This window comes from Epithele typhae, assembly GCF_022376455.1.
Source record: "Epithele typhae strain CBS 203.58 chromosome Unknown BXZ73scaffold_88, whole genome shotgun sequence".
NCBI lineage: Eukaryota > Fungi > Basidiomycota > Agaricomycetes > Polyporales > Epitheliaceae > Epithele > Epithele typhae.
The window spans coordinates 78,720-98,120 of record NW_025954279.1 but is presented as its reverse complement, the minus strand read 5'-3'; the positions used below and the strand labels follow the sequence as shown (position 1 = coordinate 98,120).

At 61.1% G+C, this 19,401-nt stretch overlaps 8 protein-coding genes across 8 annotated transcripts; 4 read left to right on the top strand and 4 right to left on the bottom strand.

Annotated features, from left to right (window-relative positions):
- Positions 1-279: 279 nt before the first annotated feature.
- Positions 280-5,086, bottom strand: BXZ73DRAFT_55123 (OPT oligopeptide transporter; the record flags this gene model as incomplete). Its single annotated transcript, XM_048021284.1, has 35 exons — positions 280-586; positions 647-707; positions 779-909; positions 1,038-1,131; positions 1,190-1,191; positions 1,247-1,296; positions 1,349-1,372; positions 1,434-1,461; positions 1,519-1,535; positions 1,644-1,724; positions 1,778-1,851; positions 1,921-1,948; positions 2,004-2,070; positions 2,121-2,160; positions 2,210-2,228; positions 2,279-2,370; positions 2,428-2,457; positions 2,521-2,681; positions 2,747-2,834; positions 2,902-2,933; positions 2,986-3,017; positions 3,079-3,101; positions 3,158-3,202; positions 3,255-3,337; positions 3,627-3,660; positions 3,725-3,865; positions 3,918-3,939; positions 4,003-4,041; positions 4,095-4,123; positions 4,180-4,234; positions 4,287-4,334; positions 4,395-4,508; positions 4,579-4,748; positions 4,808-4,903; positions 5,002-5,086. 35 exons carry the CDS (start codon positions 5,084-5,086, stop codon positions 280-282), a joined length of 2,442 nt encoding a protein of 813 aa, XP_047872515.1.
- Positions 5,087-5,729: 643 nt separating this feature from the next.
- On the bottom strand, positions 5,730-7,173 carry BXZ73DRAFT_55093 (uncharacterized protein; the record flags this gene model as incomplete). Its single annotated transcript, XM_048021275.1, has 2 exons — positions 5,730-6,971; positions 7,024-7,173. 2 exons carry the CDS (start codon positions 7,171-7,173, stop codon positions 5,730-5,732), a joined length of 1,392 nt encoding a protein of 463 aa, XP_047872514.1.
- A 313-nt stretch (positions 7,174-7,486) lies between these two features.
- On the top strand, positions 7,487-8,567 carry BXZ73DRAFT_92844 (ubiquitin-conjugating enzyme/RWD-like protein; the record flags this gene model as incomplete). The annotated part of the gene is made up of 5 exons (XM_048026496.1): positions 7,487-7,510; positions 7,561-7,742; positions 7,797-7,829; positions 7,880-8,010; positions 8,143-8,567. 5 exons carry the CDS (start codon positions 7,487-7,489, stop codon positions 8,565-8,567), a joined length of 795 nt encoding a protein of 264 aa, XP_047872513.1.
- A 1,083-nt stretch (positions 8,568-9,650) lies between these two features.
- Positions 9,651-10,950, bottom strand: BXZ73DRAFT_55121 (RTA1-domain-containing protein; the record flags this gene model as incomplete). Its single annotated transcript, XM_048021282.1, has 8 exons — positions 9,651-9,796; positions 9,860-9,911; positions 9,967-10,154; positions 10,238-10,277; positions 10,330-10,433; positions 10,493-10,605; positions 10,670-10,814; positions 10,863-10,950. The coding sequence occupies 8 exons, from the start codon at positions 10,948-10,950 to the stop codon at positions 9,651-9,653; spliced, it is 876 nt and encodes a 291-aa protein (XP_047872512.1).
- Positions 10,951-11,466: 516 nt separating this feature from the next.
- Positions 11,467-12,537, top strand: BXZ73DRAFT_55098 (U6 snRNA phosphodiesterase Usb1; the record flags this gene model as incomplete). The annotated part of the gene is made up of 4 exons (XM_048021276.1): positions 11,467-11,582; positions 11,632-12,012; positions 12,067-12,160; positions 12,217-12,537. The coding sequence occupies 4 exons, from the start codon at positions 11,467-11,469 to the stop codon at positions 12,535-12,537; spliced, it is 912 nt and encodes a 303-aa protein (XP_047872511.1).
- Positions 12,538-12,638: 101 nt separating this feature from the next.
- On the bottom strand, positions 12,639-13,922 carry BXZ73DRAFT_81719 (YIF1-domain-containing protein; the record flags this gene model as incomplete). The annotated part of the gene is made up of 6 exons (XM_048023553.1): positions 12,639-12,785; positions 12,839-12,935; positions 12,987-13,045; positions 13,093-13,253; positions 13,306-13,504; positions 13,560-13,922. 6 exons carry the CDS (start codon positions 13,920-13,922, stop codon positions 12,639-12,641), a joined length of 1,026 nt encoding a protein of 341 aa, XP_047872510.1.
- A 252-nt stretch (positions 13,923-14,174) lies between these two features.
- BXZ73DRAFT_106674 (sphingolipid C9-methyltransferase) lies at positions 14,175-15,998 on the top strand (the record flags this gene model as incomplete). Its single annotated transcript, XM_048016691.1, has 7 exons — positions 14,175-14,580; positions 14,652-14,804; positions 14,865-14,886; positions 14,950-15,058; positions 15,130-15,761; positions 15,817-15,933; positions 15,986-15,998. The coding sequence occupies 7 exons, from the start codon at positions 14,175-14,177 to the stop codon at positions 15,996-15,998; spliced, it is 1,452 nt and encodes a 483-aa protein (XP_047872509.1).
- A 1,240-nt stretch (positions 15,999-17,238) lies between these two features.
- On the top strand, positions 17,239-19,329 carry BXZ73DRAFT_55111 (N-myristoyl transferase; the record flags this gene model as incomplete). Its single annotated transcript, XM_048021279.1, has 8 exons — positions 17,239-17,532; positions 17,729-17,759; positions 17,814-17,941; positions 18,000-18,091; positions 18,142-18,258; positions 18,313-18,483; positions 18,537-19,146; positions 19,207-19,329. The coding sequence occupies 8 exons, from the start codon at positions 17,239-17,241 to the stop codon at positions 19,327-19,329; spliced, it is 1,566 nt and encodes a 521-aa protein (XP_047872508.1).
- Between the last annotated feature and the right edge of the window lie 72 nt (positions 19,330-19,401).

Here is a 19,401-nt window from a genome sequence, read left to right as displayed (position 1 = left end):
CAAGGGAACAAAGGAGAAGTGTAGAAGAACGGAAACAGAGAGATATGGAACAATAGGGCAGTGTAGCTACATGTGGAACTACAGGAACTATCTCAGTGTCCATATGCACATGTGAACTGTCCATATGTACCAGTGTTCAGTATCTGATGTTCAACATTAGGCGCTTATGATGGTTGCAACTGTCTAGACTGGGCATGTCAATCACAGTTGAGTCCAGAGAACTGGAGCTACTTGATCTTTGATACTACTGATGTGACAGATGAAAGCAAAATACATCTATTAATGATACAACAGCGAGCCAAATCCAGACCCAAACTCGATCCAATCCAGTCCGACCCTATCAAATATGCAGTGTGCGAGTGCTACCACTGACTCGGCCTGTCGGAACCGATACGGATTGAGTACATGGAGGGAGATAGGAAGGTAGGGGAGGGAAAGGAACCGACGCACGCACCCAAACGTCTCGCCCGGCGGCGGCACGCGCAGCGGTGTGCCGCGCCAGTCCGCGGTGCGCTTGTACACGGTGTTGCCCCACCAGCTCTGGACCGTGCCCGCGCCGATCTGCCCGTTCTGCGGGTACTGCAGGCTGCGGGGCGTGTCAGGTCGTATCGGAGACGGCGCAGGGTAGGGTACGAAGAGGACGCACATGAAGTAGACCAGGATGGTCGAAATCGCGGTCCCGGCGTCGAGCGCGGCGGAGAGTACGTCTGGCGCACACGCGGAGGTGGTATCAGCTCGAGCGGAGGGGTGGAAACAGACAAGACGAGGAACAACGTACAGTTGTACTTCGCCCACAAGGGGAAGTGGCGCCGACGGACGACATACTGCGAAAGGAAGCCGAGGAGCACCCATGGAACGTAGTTCACCGCGGACGCGGGAGGGATGAGCCCGATGCCCGTGAACATCACCCTTGTACGAGCAGGGGGCGCGTCAGCCATATCTTGCGTGGGCAGACAAGGGCACTCACGGGAAGCTACAAGTAAGGTTCGCTGTTAGTATCGGCCGCCGTGAGTGCAATGCGGCGAAGCCAAACGTACTTGATGTAGTTTAGCCACGAGTCCGGATAGCGCTTGCTTAGGAGCCAGACGACGAGCGGACAGATGGCGCCCACGATGAAAAAAAAGAGCAGCGCTGTAAGGGGCCCACATTAGGGAACCTCGGACGCGGTCGCCGCAGGACAGGGACGTACGGCTGCCAGTCGCGCTCGTCAGTAGTCTGTGGTAAAAGAATCTAGTGGCACACGCACTAGTAGAGCTGCGACTTCGAGAACTGCAGCGTGGGGCCAATGACACCGAACTAGGAAGGCGGATCAGATTGAATGGGTGTTTTTGCCGCGCAGCGGACTCACGACCACGGAGGCTGTCGCAAAAACCTAAAATAGAGTGTGGATTAGCTCTCGCGCAGCCGAAGCGAAGACGGGCGTGAATATGTACCTCGGTGTTCGGGCAGGTGAAGCCGGCGCTGCGGGGGGAACAGAATCAGGGGTAAAATAGGCCATACAGAAGACCAGGTGCGTACATGTCTTTCTGCACGGGCTCGCATATGTGTCTGGACTTGGGAGTCAGAGGAAGAGAACGCATTCGGAGGTGAAAACCACTCACGGGATATTGGAGAACATCCTACGGCAGTCGTGTGAGCAAAACCACACGCCGAAGAGCGAGTAAGTTCACGTACCAGTTCTCGACTCCAAGTTGCGTCGTTCCCGCGACCACGGTTGCGATAATCTTCCGGGACATGAGAGTCTGGTGGTGGAAACGGTGCAATTGTGGACACGCACCTGGCACCAGAACATAGGTCGTGGAGGAATCTTCATGTAGTGCCCGAGCTTAAAATCCGATGTGAAGATCATTGCTGCGATGACGTCGTGAGCCCTCTTGTCGAAGAACATGAACGCGCAAGAACAAACATAACGGCACGTACCTTGCGACATTGTGATGTATCCCCAAGTCTGCGAGTGATAGGAAGTCAGTCCTGTATAATATATCTGCGGAAGTTCCACTGACTTTGAACATCATCATGGCGATTGGCCGCCCAGGCAGCATGTAGCCAATGATCAGCTCGGTGATGACACTGAAAAGAGGTTAGCAGCACGACCTTGCCGAGGGTCAGGGAAGACGCACTTCAGTCCAACCTGGCGGTTAGTAATGGCCTGGATCATGCCTGGATCATGCCATTAGTGGTACCCACGCTCGAATGAGGAGCGCGTTACCTATGGGAACGAGGTAGACCTGTATTTGTCTCAGCGATGTGTTCGATGAGTCGAACATATGCAGCTCACCATGGCAATGAGAAGCGCGACGATGAGAGCCCAGATCGTCATCTGCGTCGGGTAGAGCTTGATGCAGAGGCACGCAAGGGGAAATGTAGCGGCTTCAAGAACGCAACACATCAAAACCCGATGACACTGTCAAATGAACTTAAGCGTACCTAGTATCCCAGCATACCACCACTCGGGGACTACAGGTTTCCCGCGAACTTCAGAATTATGGACGTGGCGGAAGGGAGTGCGGCCAAGCGTACCTTGGGGATACACAGTCATCAGTCGCGCATGGATGTCCGGCTGCTCCGCGAGGGAGCGGTAGATGTGGATGCTGATGGGCTTGCGGAAGTAGAGGATAGCGTGGACGATCGTCGCGGTAATCGAGGCGAAGGCGAGGCCGTACGAGATTGCGAAGGTCGCGCTGTACGAACGAGGGTGAACGTGTGAGAACGTGGAGAAGAAGCCAAGCTGCGGGCAAAAACGCACGAGAGGAAGAGGGGGCTGTACTCCTTGTAGGCCTCCATGTTGAATGTCGAGTCGTCATTCAATATCCGCGATAGATTGTACGGCCGGCCTAAAAAGCGCACACATCCGACAGTCAGTTTGGTAGGCCGAGACGACAGACGACGGGTCAGTCGCACCAGTGTTGTCATACGGTCCCAGAGCGGATATACTGCACGGAGTGTGAACGAAGCTCGCCAAGCTCAAGGAATGACTCAACGCACGGCAGGTATTGGGTATACCAAACGTTCGTAAACTGGCGCACAACACGTGAGCACGCCAATCGCAGCCGTAGACGGGAAGGTCGAGGTACACACATAGATAAGGGGTGCCAAGAACCCTGCGTGGCTCGCTATCAGCAGCCCGTGACGCACATAGAGCGGCCGAGGCACTCACAATAGAACGCGAAGAATCCGGCCATGACATTAGCCTCCGCCCACCCTGGATGAACAAACGTGAGCGCGAGGGCGGGGGGCCACGAGTGGGGACGCACATGGCGTGACGAGCGGGCTCCCAATGAACGCGATCTGGTTCCAGTCGAAGGTGAGAAGCGAGAAGCCCATCCCGCTGTGGTACCTGCGGCGCGAATGAGCACGGCGGATCGCATGCGGGCGGGAAGGCGGCGCACCCGAAGAGTGCATTGACTTTCTGCGGAGTGGGGTTTCAGCGGTGCACGGCGGGCGGAATAGCGGAGGTTCTAACCACATTACTAGGCGCTATCCAACAGGCCTAGGGCGACAAAAGCGCGTGTTCGGAATCGACAGACACGGTCTGATGGAACACTTCGACGCACCCATGTGAAAACGCTGTGCGGAAGAATATATATGAAGACACGCAGCGCGAGCACGTGGCGATACAAACGCACCTCAGAGCCTGGAAGAGGTAGCCTGGAACGATGTCTAGACAGAACGGGTGCGTCAGATTGTGTCTTGGCTGGTGAGCGCACGCATGTTGGAGACGCACACCACACGGCGGCGGCGATAAAGGCGAACACGAAGAAGCGCTCGCGCGAGATGCCGGTCTTGGGGTCGAGACTGATGCCGGAGTAGCTCTGTGAGTGAAGGGTGTTGAAGAGGGCGCAGGTCACCAAGGTGTTAGGCCAGACTAACAGGTGGTTAGTCTGGTGGTGCGGTGGTCACAAGTGAGAGAAACGCACTCATAGACGCTGGCGCAACAAGCTAGTACCAACCGCGTTAGCGCCGCATTGAAACGAACCAACGGTCAATAGGAAGAGCACTCACCAATCTGCGACCAAGACCGCCGACGGAGAAGCCGATGAGCTCGGAGAAGTCAGCCCCAAACGCCTAACCGTCGAGGAACGGAGCACGGATACCTGAGTAGACATAACAAGCATCCATTGATCTGGCCGAGGTGGTTAGCGGGCGTTGGCGCTGCGCGCGAGAGAGGCTCGAGCTCACAAGCAAAGTTGAAGTCCTGATGATACCACACACGCTGAACGGCGACGATCTCTGTCTGTGGGGGCGGGTCGGAGGCGAGCGTGAGAGGGAGCGGAAATCGCACGCACCGCATAGGCAGCCTGAGCGCCGACCCCGGCCATGATCGTTATTAATACCTAAAGACCAGAGGGTCAGTACTCTGCGCAGAGAGGGCCTGAAGTGGAAGGCAAACGTACGTGTTCCTTAATCGTGAAAAGGCCCGGATTGAACGCGACGCCAAAGACCGTCCACTGGGGCATCCAGCGTGCCCAGGCGCGGCCGAGCGGGAAAGAGAGCAGCTGGGCGACAATCTGTCGGGCGGCGTCGTGAGCGCGCGCGGACGGGCGGGCGGAAGAGTGGATATATGCGGGGAATACGCACGCTGGAGACGGCGAGGGAAGGGTAGCGGAAATAGTAGAACTCGTTGATTCCGGGGATGATTATCGCCCAGAGAAGGCCGAGCACCCAGGCCCGAACGGTGTTCACGGGCATGTCGGGGTCGTCGTAGTTTGCGACCGCGGAGCGGACCTCGGGATATGGCGAGTCGTCCTCTGTGGACGTGGAGACATGAGGGGTGCAGGGCGCGGGACAAGGCAGAACGTGTACGCACCGACCCAGGAGATATCCGTGTCATAGTTTGGGTCAAAATAACCGGAGGCGCCGGTGCGGTCGGAGCGTATGGATTCGGTGTCATAACGGCGTGAACCTGGGGCGCGGGACGAGGAGGTGGACAGTGTGAGGGGCGCGAGGACGAGGAGCAGTGAGAGAGCGCGGAGAAAGCGCATATGCAGAAAGAGGACGTACGTATTGATTTTTCGCGGTCGTAAGTGGAGAAGGAGGCTATTGAGGGAGCGGCGTGACGGCCGTCCTCCTCGACAGCTGGGGGCATCTCATGCCAGGAGCTGGAGGAGGACGACGCGGTGGGGTCTTGTGGGGCAGACGTCGTGAGAAGCGGCGGAGGTCCCCGGAGGGTGTCCGAGCGAGGGGATCCGCGAAGCGTGTGCAGAGCAAGAGCTCGAGGGGGCGGAGACTGAGAGCGAGGTCGCGAGATACGGGTGGGCGCGAGAGGGAGAGAGAGCGGAAGGAGGAGTAGAGGGCACCGGAGAGTGCTGAGGGCGGGGGTGGAGAGGGCTCGCGCGCGGCGGGGACGGGGTGCGCGGAGGGAAGCGGAGAGGAGGCGGGGGCTGGGAGTTGGCTGGGAGAAAGCGGGGGTGGGCGGTTCGTGGGGGAGGACATGGGGAGGAGGAGAGAAAGAGGCCACGTGCGAGATAACGCCGGCGGGCCAAGGTCCGGGGGTGAGCGCTCGTCTTCCAGCCCCTCGCCGTGCGCGCGTCGCTCGCTGTCCTCGCCGCGCGCAGTGGTTGCGTGGGCGCGCAAGGAAACGGTGAGGACGGTGGGGAGCTCTCGCGCGCGGGGACCGTGGACGGTGCGCGACGAACGATCGACCGAGGTGCGATCCCCGATCTCGGTCAGGCACGCTCGCGCGATAACAAGAGTCACACTAGTGTTTGTATGTCGTATTTACAGACTGTTTAGATCACCATAAGCCGTCCAAAGTCCAGCGTCGCCTCCTCAATCGACAGCTTGCGGACCACCAGAGCCTCGACAATCAGCCGGCCCTCCCGCTCGCCCTCCCCCGCGTTCACCACGTCCACGACGACGACCTCCCCCACCCCTCCCGGCACTCCCGCGCCCTGAGTCCCCGTTCCCAGCCCCCCGTCCGCTCCCACTCCCGCCCCGGCCTCGTTCTCACCCCCTCGCTCGTGCTCCGCCATCGCGACCAGCGCCGCCCTCCTCTCCTCCCGCTTCCGGTCCCGCGCGAGCCGCCGCAGGGCCGCCTTCTCCTCCTTGCTCTCCCCGCTTTCCTCCGCGTGTTCACCCGGCGACGACGGCGGAGCCTGCTGCTGCTGCCACGGGTGCACCTTCTTTTCCTTGTTCTTGTTGTGCCGCTTCCCGTGCCGGCCCGCCGTCGCGCCCAGCGCCGTCCCCTCCCGCGCCCGCTGCCGCACAGGCCGTGGCTTGAACACCGCCGCGATCTCGACGCCCGCGAACGACGCCCGCTGCGTGCCCCACGCCGCCCCGACTACCTCCAGCTCGTCGTCCGCCAGGGCCCCCGCGAGCGCCGCGTCCACCGCGTCCTCGCGGAACGCCGGCTCGGGCTCCATCGAGAACAGCGCGAGGTCGTCGTCGAGCGGCGTGATCGACGGCGAGCACTGCGCCGTCGGCCACGCCGGGTCCGAGCGCAGGTGCCGGTGCGCGATCGCCGCGGGCGTAACGAGCGCAGGGGTCCCGTCCCCGGGGGTCTGCAGCGAGCTCGAGAGCTCCGAGAGGTCGTCCAGGTCCGCGAACTCGGGCGCCGACGATTCCCCGTCCGTCTCCCCGTCCGTCAGAGTGGTCGTCGAGGTCGAAGTCACAGAGGTGGAGAGCTCGCCCGAGGGGGCGCCGCGCCGGCGCATCTTCCGCGTCCACTCGCCCGTGTCTGGGTCCGTATACCCGCTCTCGAGATCCGCGAGCGCAGCGACGGTGGGCGGGACTTCGATCTCTTTCACGACGATGACCGATGCGCCGATCTCGCCGGCCATCATCTCGAGCGTCCCGAGCGACTCTTCGAGGTCGGCGCGGGTGAGGCCGATGAGCGCTCCCGAGTCGGCGACGCCGAGCTCGTAGTAGGCCTGGCCGCCGCCCTCGAGCAGGCGCCATTTGAGCTGGGTGACGAGGCGCGCGAAGCGGCCGTTGGAGATGTTCGTTAGTTTCAGCTTGTACTCAATGTTGCCCTGTGGCGATGCGTCAAGGTGAGTCACAGCTGGAGAGGGGGTGGGTACGCACCTCCTCGACCTCTGGGACGAGCTTGGGGATGCCGTTGTGCAAGGCGGGACTTGCGAAGGGAGGCGAAGGGCTGACGGTGGGCGGGGAGGGAAGGAAGGGGTCCCATGGGCTGGGGACGCGGGGGCTCTCTGATTCGTGCTCACCGAACATGGTGGTGTGCTATTTAATGGGTGTTGATTCGCGAACGTTGGGGCTTAAAACGATATTCGAGTGATCATTGTGTGTCGACCGGGGCGTGTGCTGGAGGCTGGGGGAATACAGGATTCCGGTCTGGGGGTATTCTGGCGGGCGCGGTGCTCAGCAGGACATGGTGGGGAGAGGAAAGCAAGCGGGCGGAGTCAGACTGAGAGAATGTGCGGGGTAACGCCACGTTCCGGTCACGTGTGCTCGCCCTCCTCCTCCGCGTGGTTCGGACTGGGCCTTCACCGTTCGTCAGGCACCTCCCCACCTCCTCCACGCCACCATGCCTCCTCCAAATCCGACAGCAGTGAGTGCGACGCTTTTTAGGGACGTTTAGATGCTCATTTACGGTCATAGACCACCCTGAAGCGCATACACCGCGAGATTGCCGACCTCAAGAAAGAGGACCTCGGTCCCATCCAGCTCGCCCCCACCGACGACGACCTCTTCCACTGGACCGCAACCATCCCAGGCCCCGACGGCTCCGTGTACGAGGGCGGCATATTTCATGTGGAGATCATCCTCGGACACGACTACCCGTGCGCCTCTCCCCCTTCCCCGTGGTCGTGTGCTCACCGAGAGTGTGCGCGTAGATTCTCGGCACCCCGTATGGTCTTCCGCACACGGTACGTTGGAAAAACGCTCCCCGCATTGGCTCCCCGGCTGATTCCAGCAGCATATACCACATGAACATCAACGAGCGCGGCAGCATCTGCATCGACATCCTCAAGCACAACTGGTCCCCCGCACTCTCGCTCTTCAAGGTCATCCTCTCCCTCTCCTCCCTCCTCACCGACCCGAACCCCAGTGCGTGCCTCCCCGTCCTCTATTTGCGCATCTACACGTCCTCACCCCTCACGCTCCAGATGACCCACTAGGTGCGCGCCATACGCCCACACGGCCCAAGCGCCAAGCTGACCCGAACCCCACCCCGCGCAGTACCCTCGATCGCAACCGAGTACGTCCGGAACCGCGTGCAGCACGACCGCGAGGCGCGCCGGTGGACGGAACTCTACGCCCGGCCCAAGGCGTCCGACGACAAGGACAAGGGTAAGGGCAAGGGCAAGGGCAGGGCCGCCCCGGCTCCCGCGCAGCGGACGTCGGCGCGGCCCGCCGGCGCAGGTGCGTCCGTGCTCGTCATCTCGGACGACGAGGAGGGCGCGGCCCCGCGGAGAACGAGGGCGGCTGCGGCTGTGGCGGCGACGGCGACGGCAGGGACGAAGCGGAAACGGGCGGCGGTGGCCGACGGCGAGGTCGACATCGACCTTTCCAACGACGATGGCGGGGGCGGGCCTGCGCGGGCGACGCGACGGGCACGGACAGGTGCGCCGGGGGAGGTGATCGTGATCGAGGACGAGGACTAGCGGGGGCGGGCTCGAGTGCTCGTGGTGCGTACGTTTGGTGCATACGGGCCGTGCGGAGGCGGCGGGGTAACTCATCATCTGTAACTCATCTCGCGAGAGGCTTCATTTCGCTGCGGCTTTGACTGGAGGGTGCGTGGGCTGGATGCCGGACCGGGGTGCGGGTCGCCACACAGAGCGTGCAGGCGTTGTGAGTATGGCTTGCTGGATCCGCTCCTTCCTTTCACGCACGACTCGCGAGGCCGCGCGCGAGTCCGCGAACGGGGAGACTGTCTCGCTACCCAGGTACTCGGGCCGGGGCCGCCTCCAGCATGTCCTCCTCACCGCCATGTCTTCCTCACCCGTCGCCCAAGAGGTGCGGCAGATGCTGCCTGCATATTCCTGGACGTCGTGAGTCTCTCAATGTTCGTCGTCCAACGCTGACCATTGCGCGCAGCGATCTCCAAGGGCACGGCGGACGACCCGACGCCATTCACGCCGCCGCCCAGGGCGTTTGGGCACATCCTCGGTCTCATTCCCCTCCCCGTCGCCTCCATCGCCACGAGCGGCACGAATGACCCCGTTCTCGACGGCGTTCTTGCCATAAGCCTCGTCATCAGGCGTCTCCCCCTCCCATGCTCCGGTAGATCTTCCAATGGACGCTCCGCTGTCGGTGTTCTCGGCGGCGTCTGCCAGTTCAACACGAACGACGCCCACTCGCCTTCTTCCCCCGCAGCCAGCCGCAGCCGTCCGTCCGCTTCCTCGCCTTATTGCTGACGCTGCGGCGGATCTCAGGTCTTACCCACCCCATCGGAAGACCAGGCACGCGTAAGCGGACCCGCCTTCCCGGGCTGGGCCGGAGCGGGGGGATGGAAGGGAGTCTGTGGTCAGGCATAGGGCCATTTGGTGATTGCGCCGGTGTCTTGCCTCCTGTAATAAATTAAATCAAGCACCACCGGCGAGTTACAATCAGACAGACAGATGGCGATATCTATTGATCTGGAATGTCAGTACAATAGCCTTGTCGTGCGTCCGGTCTAGCCATCTTTAACCCAATGCTCGAAACCGAAACAGCGCGCGAGCGAAAAGACCTCCCTCCGTCCGCACTCAAACCGCAGTCACCTGGGAGCTCGCGCTCGGCGCCGCGCACTTCTCCCGCCCGGCCCATGTGTGCGCCTTGCCTAGCAGCCGGCCCGGGTGGAAGACGTTGAGCGTGAACAGTGCCAGGAGTATCGCACCGCCGTCGAGGGCGTCTGGACGTGAAGCCGGGCAGTCAGCGCCAGGCAAGGGGGGCTAGGACCGGGACTGGGGCTCACTGAAGTAGACCTGGGTGGTGATGATGCGTCCGGTCCACCCGTCCGACAGTTCCTGCGCGCAGTCAGTGAGAAAGTGCCCGGACGCGGCCGGCGCAGCGGGGACGTACGATCGTGCGGTAGATGGACCGGATGAGGATGAGCACGCCGTCGAGCGCGAGCGCGAGCAGCATCAGACGGACCGCCGCCGCGAGCGCGGGCCGCTTCGTCTCCATCGCAGAGACGGCGCGCACGGGGCGGTCGCGGAAGTAGCGGACGAGGAACTCAGAGGCGAACGCGAGGTAGACGCAGACCGCAGCTGAGGGGGATCAGGTTTAGTCAGGACATGGGAAAAATGGGCGCGGGCTCGTCGGGCTCGCGTCAGCGAGGACGGGTACGCACCGAGCTGGAACGCGATGCCACCGAGCATGACATTTCCGCCCTGGGTGGTGGGATGAGGGTCGTGGCGGGGATCCAGCGACGGGTGGGCTTACGGAGCTGGGGTTGTCGCCGTTCTGGGCGGCGATGGAGGCTTTGGCGCCGCCGACGGCCTGTATGACGAGGGCGATTATGTCGCAGGAGATGAAGATGATGGTGTCTGTCAGAGAGCGAAAGGGTGTCAGCGGACGGACTGCGGAGATGAGCTCGGGGACGGACACCACCAAGCACTGAGACGGCTGTACTGTTGTCCGAGACGTCTAATGATCTGACCAAGGACAATAAAGCTTGCAGCGATAAGCATGGTGGGTGCGATGATGGTCGTACTGATTCTAAAAGGAGGGCGAAAGGTAGTCGGAATCGGGGGTGTGGGATGGGGAGGGGATATGTACGGACTGCATGAGGAAAGGGTTGAGGTTTGTGGGGTTCTTGCTGGACCAGAGACGGCCGCTCCATCCGATGATCTCAGTGATTCCGCAGAGGACGGTGGTAGGGAGCAGCCACCAAAGCCGGGAGTGAACGGCCTGGCAGAGGTGGACCACTGCAGAGGGAGTCAGAAGGGCTGGTTGAGGAAAAGAGAGAGACAGACATGTGGAGAGAGAAAAGAGGACGACGAAGAGGATGCAAATCCACTCGGTAGGAACATAGCCATAGAGGTGAGTGGAGGGATCGCGCATCGGAGCAGGAGCTGAAGCTGGAAAGGATGACTGTGTGAGTGGAAGAGCAGAAAGGTGTGGTGTGGTGGGAAGACATACCGGCACTGGTGTTGTCGGAGATGATATACGGGCGGAGAGCAGACTAGGACGGGCCGCCGTGCGCGGTACTTGTATTCGTGCAGATGGGGCACTGTCCGTCGAGGGCAATGAAGGCCAGAGAGGGCGTCGGCCCCTGCGGAGTGCTGGACGGGTCGAGAGTAGGTGCACAATGGGTGCGGTCGGCGGCTGCCTTTCGCTGCGCACGTCATCCTGGGCAGCGCGCAGCTTGGGCGAGACAGAGGCCGCAAGTCGCGGGAAGTACTTTGCAGTTGCAGTCTGTCCTGGGGGGCGTCCGTTGAGGATCGGAGAGTGTCTGCCAAGAGGACTTCGGCTGCTGCGTACTGCCAATGAGTCGGCGCTCAAACATTCAACCGACACACGACGACGCACGTTCTCTTCCGACTCGCGTCCGTCGAGACGGCGACGCCCTGCGCAGTCATGAAGAGGACCGTGAGTCTGGTCGACTACGCTAGCTCTGACTCCGAGCAAGATGAGCCCACGACACAACCGCCACCAGCGAAAGGCAGCAGCCCACCGCCAACAAAAAAGCCAAGGTGAATCTGCCTCCGTACGGTTTGTGCTCTTGCACTCATTTCCGCAGAGGAAGCTTCCTGCTCTTTCAGCAGCCCTGCTACCCCAGGTGCCTGTAGACAACCCCGCCTTGCACCAAGGGCGTAAACGCACCGCTGCCCACGTCGAGGGCCAGTGGGCAGCCCACGTCTACGTCCCGCTCGTCGTCAACCGCCGCTCAAAGCTCTTTAAGCTGCTCGTCCGAATATACTCGTCCGCCAAGCAGCTCGTGCCTTCCCTCCACCCCATCGGGCTCACCGATGCCGACCTCTCGCCCCCGTCGTCCGCGGGTCCCGAGCCCCCCGACAACACAATAGAACTGCACATCTCCCTCACACGGCCTACGTACCTCCGCGCGCACCAGCGCGACGAGTTCAAGCGCGCGGTGCACGCCCTCGCCCGGACGAGAGCGAGGTACGAGTCGTCCCGCGTTCCCCGCTCCGCTCACCCGAACCCACCCACTGGCAGTTTCCCGGCGTCATTCGCCGCCGTCTCCGAGCTGACGAACGACGAGCGGACACGGACCTTTCTCGCCCTCGAGCTCGGCGCCGGGCACGACGAGGTGAGTCCGTCCGTGCGCCCCTCACGCAGGCGAAGCAAATCTGATTCGCGAGCCAGCTTCGCGGCCTCTCGGACGGACTGAAGCCTACACTGCAGTCGCTCAGACAGCACGAGTTCTACGAAAAGCCACGGTTCCACGCGTCCATCGCGTGGGCGCTCCTCGACGGCTCCTCGCCGCCAGGAGATGGCCAGTGCTCGGAGGACGTCGATGCTCAGAACTGCGACTTCGTCACCATCCCCTCCTTCCCGCCATCGCTCGTCCCGCAGCTTCAGAGAGAGTTCTGTGGTGAGCTGGTCAAACCAGGGGTGGGCACCTTTGAGGCCGACGAGCTGCACGTTCGTATAGGCAAAGAGGTCACCAAGTGGAAACTACAGTAGATACGGTTCATGATGGACAGAACCTGGGCGCAGAGCCCGCGCCCGAGCTTCAGTTTGAGTATTTACTGCATTATATTGCGCGGGGATAGCTACACGCGCGCTCAGACGCGGACGAGGACGCCCATGTACAGCACCTGGGAAACGGCAACGAGAAAGAGGAACGTGATTCGTCTCGAGCGCTGTGAGGGGTTGACTGCCGCGGCGGTTGCAGAGGCATCGGGAAGGACCATGGAGCGCAGGGAGCGGAGCTGCGGGCGAGGGTGAGCAGAGCCGGGCCAGTCGGGGACGGCGGGGTACGTACGAGGAAGAAGGCGGTGGAGAAGAAGGTGTAGAGGAAGACGAGGAGGTAGACGCTGCTGCCGAGGCCGAGCAGCGCGCCGACGAGGGTGATGATGACGCTGCGGATAACACGTCAGTGTGTGCACTGGAGATGGAGGGAGACCACGCACCCGACGAACTTGTAGCCGCCGTAGGCGAGGAGATCGAGGACCTGACTTGAAAGCCCGCCCTGCGGAAATGGTAAGTATAGGCTCACGAAAGAATGTGAATACACACAGGGATGTTGAGGATATAGCAGCCAGCCTTAACGAAACAGAAGTCGAGGAGGACGACGGCGAGCGCTTTCGAGGCGGTGATTCCGAGAATCTCGGGGTGAAAGCGGGAGTTGAGGCCAGAGTAGAGGGCAGCGAGGAGAATGTAGGTGACGAGGGCCATGACTGCATTGAGGCGTTGGAGGCAGAGATGAACACGAGGGCTGGGGAGACTCACGAGGGATGTAGAGGTCGGGGGAGTTGATGTCTTCTCGAGGCGGGGACCACTCCGACTGGCCGTTCTCGAGCCGGCGGACGCGACGAGACCACGGGCGGTGTCTCCAGGGAAAGAGGAGAATCTGGAGCTTCTTGATGACATACGAGTTCGAGACGTTGAAGTGATGCTTGAGCATCGAGATCGGGATGAAGCCTCCCAGCTGGAGACAATTATGGTCAGCGGCTGCGGGCGCGAGGGAAGGGTGAGGTGCGCACATTCTTCTGGACATAGTCCTGGCCGGCAGCGACGGCGCTCTGGCCGAGCTGGACACCAAACGCGGCGGTCGCGTTGTCAAAGCCCCAGGAGGTGAAGTTGATTGGTGCCGCCGGGTTGTGAGGATGGGGCTGGTGCGGGGGCTGGTACGCTCCGCTCGGGGCGGCTCCGTAGGGCGGCGAGAGATGATGAGAGCCAGTATTTTGGATGGGCGGTGCGTAGGTGGGCTCTGGGGGCGAGCTGGCGTAGCGCTGATAGCCCTGGGGCGACATGGGTGTTGTTGGTGGTTCCGGGATGTATGCGGGGTGGGTGGGGACCGGGTGCTGCAGCGGGGGTGGGCTGCTGTTGTTGGTGTAGTACGACATCGGAGGAGCGGGGGCAAGGGAGCGAGAGGCGGCAGGTGGGCGAGAGCGAGGAAGAAGAGGAGAGATGCGCCCGACGGCGAAGCGGAGAGCAGGCGCAGCTGGGCGGCAGGACGGTGTCGTGGACATCACGTGCACGGGGCTGCCAAACAGAGCCACACGACAGCGCCAGCTTTTAGCAGTCTCGAGTGCCACGACTGCCTCTTGTCTGGTCTGCGCTCTCCCTCCACCGCCAGCACCGACGGGCACGACAGCATGTCGTCCTATTCCGTCTCCGTCACCAATGTCCCCGCCATAAAAAACGCCCCCCTCATTGGTCTCGCAGAGGGCAATGGCTACTTCTCCAATGCCCACCTCGCTGCCCTCGTCCTCGGCGTCCCATGGATCGTCAAGCGCACCCTCCCCGTCGTCTCCTACGGCGGCTTCAAGACCTACGTCTTCCTCGTCCTTCTCCTCGGCCTCCCCATCACCGTCTCCTACTGGATGCTCATGAGTATCTACGGCCCCCGTAAGAACCAGAAGGTTCAGCTCCCCGGGCGCAGCATCGAGGAGTACATCACCATCAAGGACCCCGAGCTCAGGGCAAAGTACTTTGGCAAGGAGAAGATTCCCATGCAGATCTTCCACGACGCCTTCTTCGACGACAAGATCGACTTCAACGGTCTGTCCGCTCTTTCCTCTCCCCTTGTCTTACCCGTCCTTACTCTCCCCTTCTGCCACGTATCACCCCAGGTGATGTTCTTGAGATCATGGAGGCGCGCCACGACTGGGCCAAGATGGTCATGACCCCCGAGCTCTTCAAATACCTCTTCACCCAGATGCTCCCCGAGGTCATCATGCACTCCAAGAGCCAAGACGAGGAGCAGGTTCGCGACCACTACGACCGTATGTCACGCGTCTTTTCGCGTCTTCTCGCGTATCTGACCTCTCTCATCCTTTACCCAGGCGGTGATGACTTCTATGAATGGTTCGTACATCAAATTCGCCTCGCATCCGTTACGCGGTTTTGACGCCCACCATCATCTTCCAGGTTCCTTGGTCCCCGCATGATCTACACCTCTGGCGTCGTGCTCGACATCACCCGCGAAGAAACCCTCGAGCAGCTCCAGGACAACAAGCTTACCATCGTCTGCGAAAAGGTGCGCTCTCCTAACCCCTGCTTGCCCATCACACGTGTCCTTACATCGTGGCCCCGGGGCTCGCCTATCAGCTCAACCTCAAACCCGAGGACCGCCTACTCGACGTCGGCTGCGGTTGGGGTACTCTCTGTGCCTTTGCCCACAAGAACTACGGCTGTGAGGTCACCGGCATCACCCTCGGCAAGAACCAGACCAAGTTCGGAAACGCTCGCATCGCGGCCAATGGCGGCGACCCCTCCCGCGCCCGCGTCCTCTGCCTTGACTACCGTGACATCCCCGGCGGCCGCGCCGCGTACTCCAAGATCGTGTCTCTCGAGATGGCCGAGCACGTTGGTATCCGCCGCTACGGCGCCTTCCTCCGCCAGATGTACGACCTCCTCGAGGACGACGGCGTGTTCGTGTTCCAGGTCGCCGGTATCCGCCCCTCATGGCAGTACGAGGACCTGATCTGGGGCCTCTTCATGAACAAGTACATCTTCCCCGGTGCTGACGCCTCTGCGTCCCTCGGCTGGGTCGTCAACCAGGTCGAGGCCGCAGGCTTCGAGGTCAAGAACATCGACGTCCTCGGCGTGCACTACTCGGCCACCCTCTGGCGCTGGTACAAGAACTGGGTCAGCAACAAGGACAAGGTTATTGAGACCTACGGCGAGCGCTGGTACCGTATTTGGGTCTACTTCCTTGCGTCCGCGACTATCATCTCCCGGTGCGTGCACTCCTTGTGGTCTAGTCGTCCGCGCGTTTCCTGACGGTCCGTGCAGCCAGGGCAGTTTCTCGGTCTTCCAGCTCACCCTGTATAAGAACCTGAACGCGACGCCCCGTATCCTCGGCGTCCCGAACCACGCCTCGATCCATGTCCACCCCGACCGCGAGATCCTGTGCGTCCCCTTTGCTCTGTCGTCTGTCTTCGCCTGTTGACGCCTGCTGCAGCTCCGTCGACTGAGCCGCCCCACGCGGCGCACAAACTAGAGGCCCCGTACGACTGGGCGTGCGGGGTGTGGGGTGTGGAACGGAGGCCGCGGCCAGGAGCCAGTGGACAAGTTACGTTACAAACGCTTAACGAGTGACGAAAGTTATCCTACCAGTCGGTCCCTAGTCGTTGTATATGCTGTGGTTAATGGACCGGGATCACATCGCTAGAAACCACGCTTTGAGTGAGACGGCTATCCTGAGCTATCTCTCGACGCGGTAGGCTTCAGTGAGCCAGCAGTACGTGAGCCTTGAGAATCATAATGAGAAAATTCCCAACAGTTAGCCCCGTATCCCCAACTTTACACTGTCGCCGCATAATCTCGTGTCATAGCGTCCTTCGTCTGAGCCTCTTTCGAGGTTTTGTGCAGGTTTTGCGCGGGCTCTCGCCCATCTGCAGGTGTGTGTGCAGCATGTCAAGCACGTGATGCCGCGCAGCCCTCGCCCGCCGTCGCGCCCCCGTGGGCGGCGCGTCTGCGCGCGGCGATTTCTCGCTCGCGCGCACGCTCGACGTGCACCACCGTGGGCCGCTTTCCGTGCTGGGCCACGGGCCGCGGCTCGATGGGAACGCGTGGACGGATGCGCTGCTCGCGCTGCTCACGGTGGTGCCCGCGCGGTGTGCACAAGCGGGTGGATGAGCTGGAACCGTACTTGGCCACGGTGGGCGCGACGGAGGACGTGAAGAGGAACGATGCGCTGCTCGCGACGCTTGCGCGCCCGACGGTGCAGCCGAGGCAGAGCTAGAGGAGCCGGCAGCGGAGGATGCTCGGGCCGCGCATAAGTATTCAGGACTCAGTGGCTGGTTAGCATTGTATATATGGCTCGAACGATTTGGATATTGGAACTGACAAAAGCCTTGAATGACTGCTGGTTGGTGTCATTAAAAACGGTACAGCGTGGGCAGATCTGCATAGCTGCGCGGCATCACGTGCTTGACATACTGGTGACACACGCCGGCAGATGGGCGAGCCAGAGCCCGCGCAAAGCCTGCACAAAGCCAGCTGCACAAAACCTCGAAAGAGGCCCGCCGATTGTGCCCTGGCCCGTGCCCCCCGTGAGATGTGTCGGAAGATACGTCGGATGATTGGGCCGGAACTTCTTTGGCCGCCCAATGAGCACATACTCTCTTTCTCGTTTCTCATCCCTTTTGCAACTGCTGTAAAGTCCCTCCACACTTGCCATCGTCCACCGTCCACACCACTACCCTCTGAGCGATGTCAAGTCGTTCCACTTCTCAACAGAAGGTGAGGGAGAAAGACGTCAGTGACCTGGCCGAGCCGATCCAGGATGGCACTCACCCGGACGACTCCGACGAGGATGACACTCACCCAGACGACTCCGACGAGGATGAAGCTGGCTCGGAGGACCAGGTTGAGCCCGACAACATCGCGGGGTCGTCCAACCTCCAAGCACCATCTCTGTCTACTGCGGAGAAGAAGTTGAAGGAGCTGCTGCAAGGCAAGTCAGACATTGGAGGGAAGAACAAGAAGGAGACTGGGGGGCACAAGGTCTGTTGCTCCTTCGCTCTCATCGCTATAGCAGTGATTGAACGCTCGAGATGCTCTAGTTCTGGGCCACCCAGTCGGTCCCACAAAAGGAGCTGCTGCAAGGCGGGAAACACGAGAACGTGACTTGGGGGCACAAGGTCTGTTGCTACTTCGCTCTCATAGCTATATCGGTCATTGAACGCTCGCGACCCTGTAGTTCTGGGATACGCAGCCGGTGCCACACCCAGGTACGCCAGTCTCTACTATATATTTCTCCGAGGTCATCAACTATGCCGCATCAGGCGAGCAGCCCCCGGAAGTAGATGGGTACATTGAACCTTCCAAGCCTCGGCAAGAGGTTCGGCAAGACCCATCTCCTCTACCCGAGGAATTCATGTGGTCCAACATTGACATCACAGACCCTGCACAGGTAAAAATCTAGAATATATGTGGGTGTGTATTCAAGCCGATTATGATCGGACTTCTAGCTGAGAGAGTTGCACGAGTTTCTCTCCGCAAATTATGTAGAGGATGATAGTGGGTTGTTCCGCTTCCAATATTCTGTAGAATTTCTCTCTTGGTATGTGGTCGATGAGAGTTCTGCGCTCTTGACATAACTTGGTTCTTCAGGGCTCTCATGCCGCCGGGCTTCCACAAAGACTGGCATGTGAGTGTCCGTGCAAACTGGAGCAAGAAGCTAGTCGCATTCATTTCTGCGGTGCCCATTAGGATGCGTGTGCGTGAAAAGTGCGTCCATCATCCGCCACTATACTTCTTCGTTTCATCAAACATCGTCCGCAGCCAATTCGATGCATGTGAAGTCAACTTTTTGTGTGTTCACAAGTCGCAGCGATCTAAGCGGTTGGCACCCGTGCTCATCAAGGAGGTTACTCGGCAATGCCAGCTTCAAGGAGTGTCCCAGGCGCTGTACACCGCGGCTGTCCTCCTGCCGACGCCAGTATCCAGCTGTCGGTGTGTATCGGCATATCTTCAATGCTGCACTCAAAGTTGACACCCCCACATAGGTACTTCCACCGCTGCCTGAACATCCCCAAGCTCGTCGACGTCGACTTCACCGACGTGCCCTCTGACATGACCATGGCGCGCATGATCCGCGTACACAAAGTCCCCGACCGCCCGCGCCTGCTCGATCACGGTCTGCGCGAGATGGCGGACGACGACGTCCCGCAGGTCGCCGATCTCTACGCCCGCTACATGCAGCGCTTCGACATGGTCCTCGTCATGTCCCACGACGAGGTCCGCCACCGCTTCCTCGGCGGGCGCGGCGCGGGCCCGCGCGGCCCCGACGCGTGGAAGACCCCGCGCTCGGGCCAGGTCGTGTGGACGTACGTCGTCGAAGACCCGAAGACGAAGCGGATCACCGACTTCTGGTCCTTCTACTCCCTGCCCTCGACCGTCATCCGGCACCCCAATCACAATGTCCTCAACACCGCGTACCTCTACTACTACGCGACCGCGACCGCATTCGAGCCCGGCGCGGAGGCGGCCGGCCGGCTGAAGCAGCGCCTGGAGGACCTCATCGGCGACGCCCTCACCGTCGCGGAGCAGGCCCACTTCGATGTCTTCAACGGTCTGACGCTCATGGACAATGTGTCGTTCTTGAGGGACATGAAGGTGCGTCTTTGCGCTGGCTACCCGAGAGCCGGATAGAAGTGGCTGACATACGCACTGTAGTTCGGACAAGGTGATGTTCTCCTTAACTTCTACCTGTACAATTGGCGCACTGCTCCTTTGGCTGGTGTGACGGGGGTTGGGGACACGGCTGCTGGCAAAGGTGTCGGGGTTGTATCGTTGTAAGCCAAGCGTTGGGTTTGGACCACGTATGAGTGTCGTCTGGCCAGTGGCCGCACTCTGTAGCTGTAGTGCACA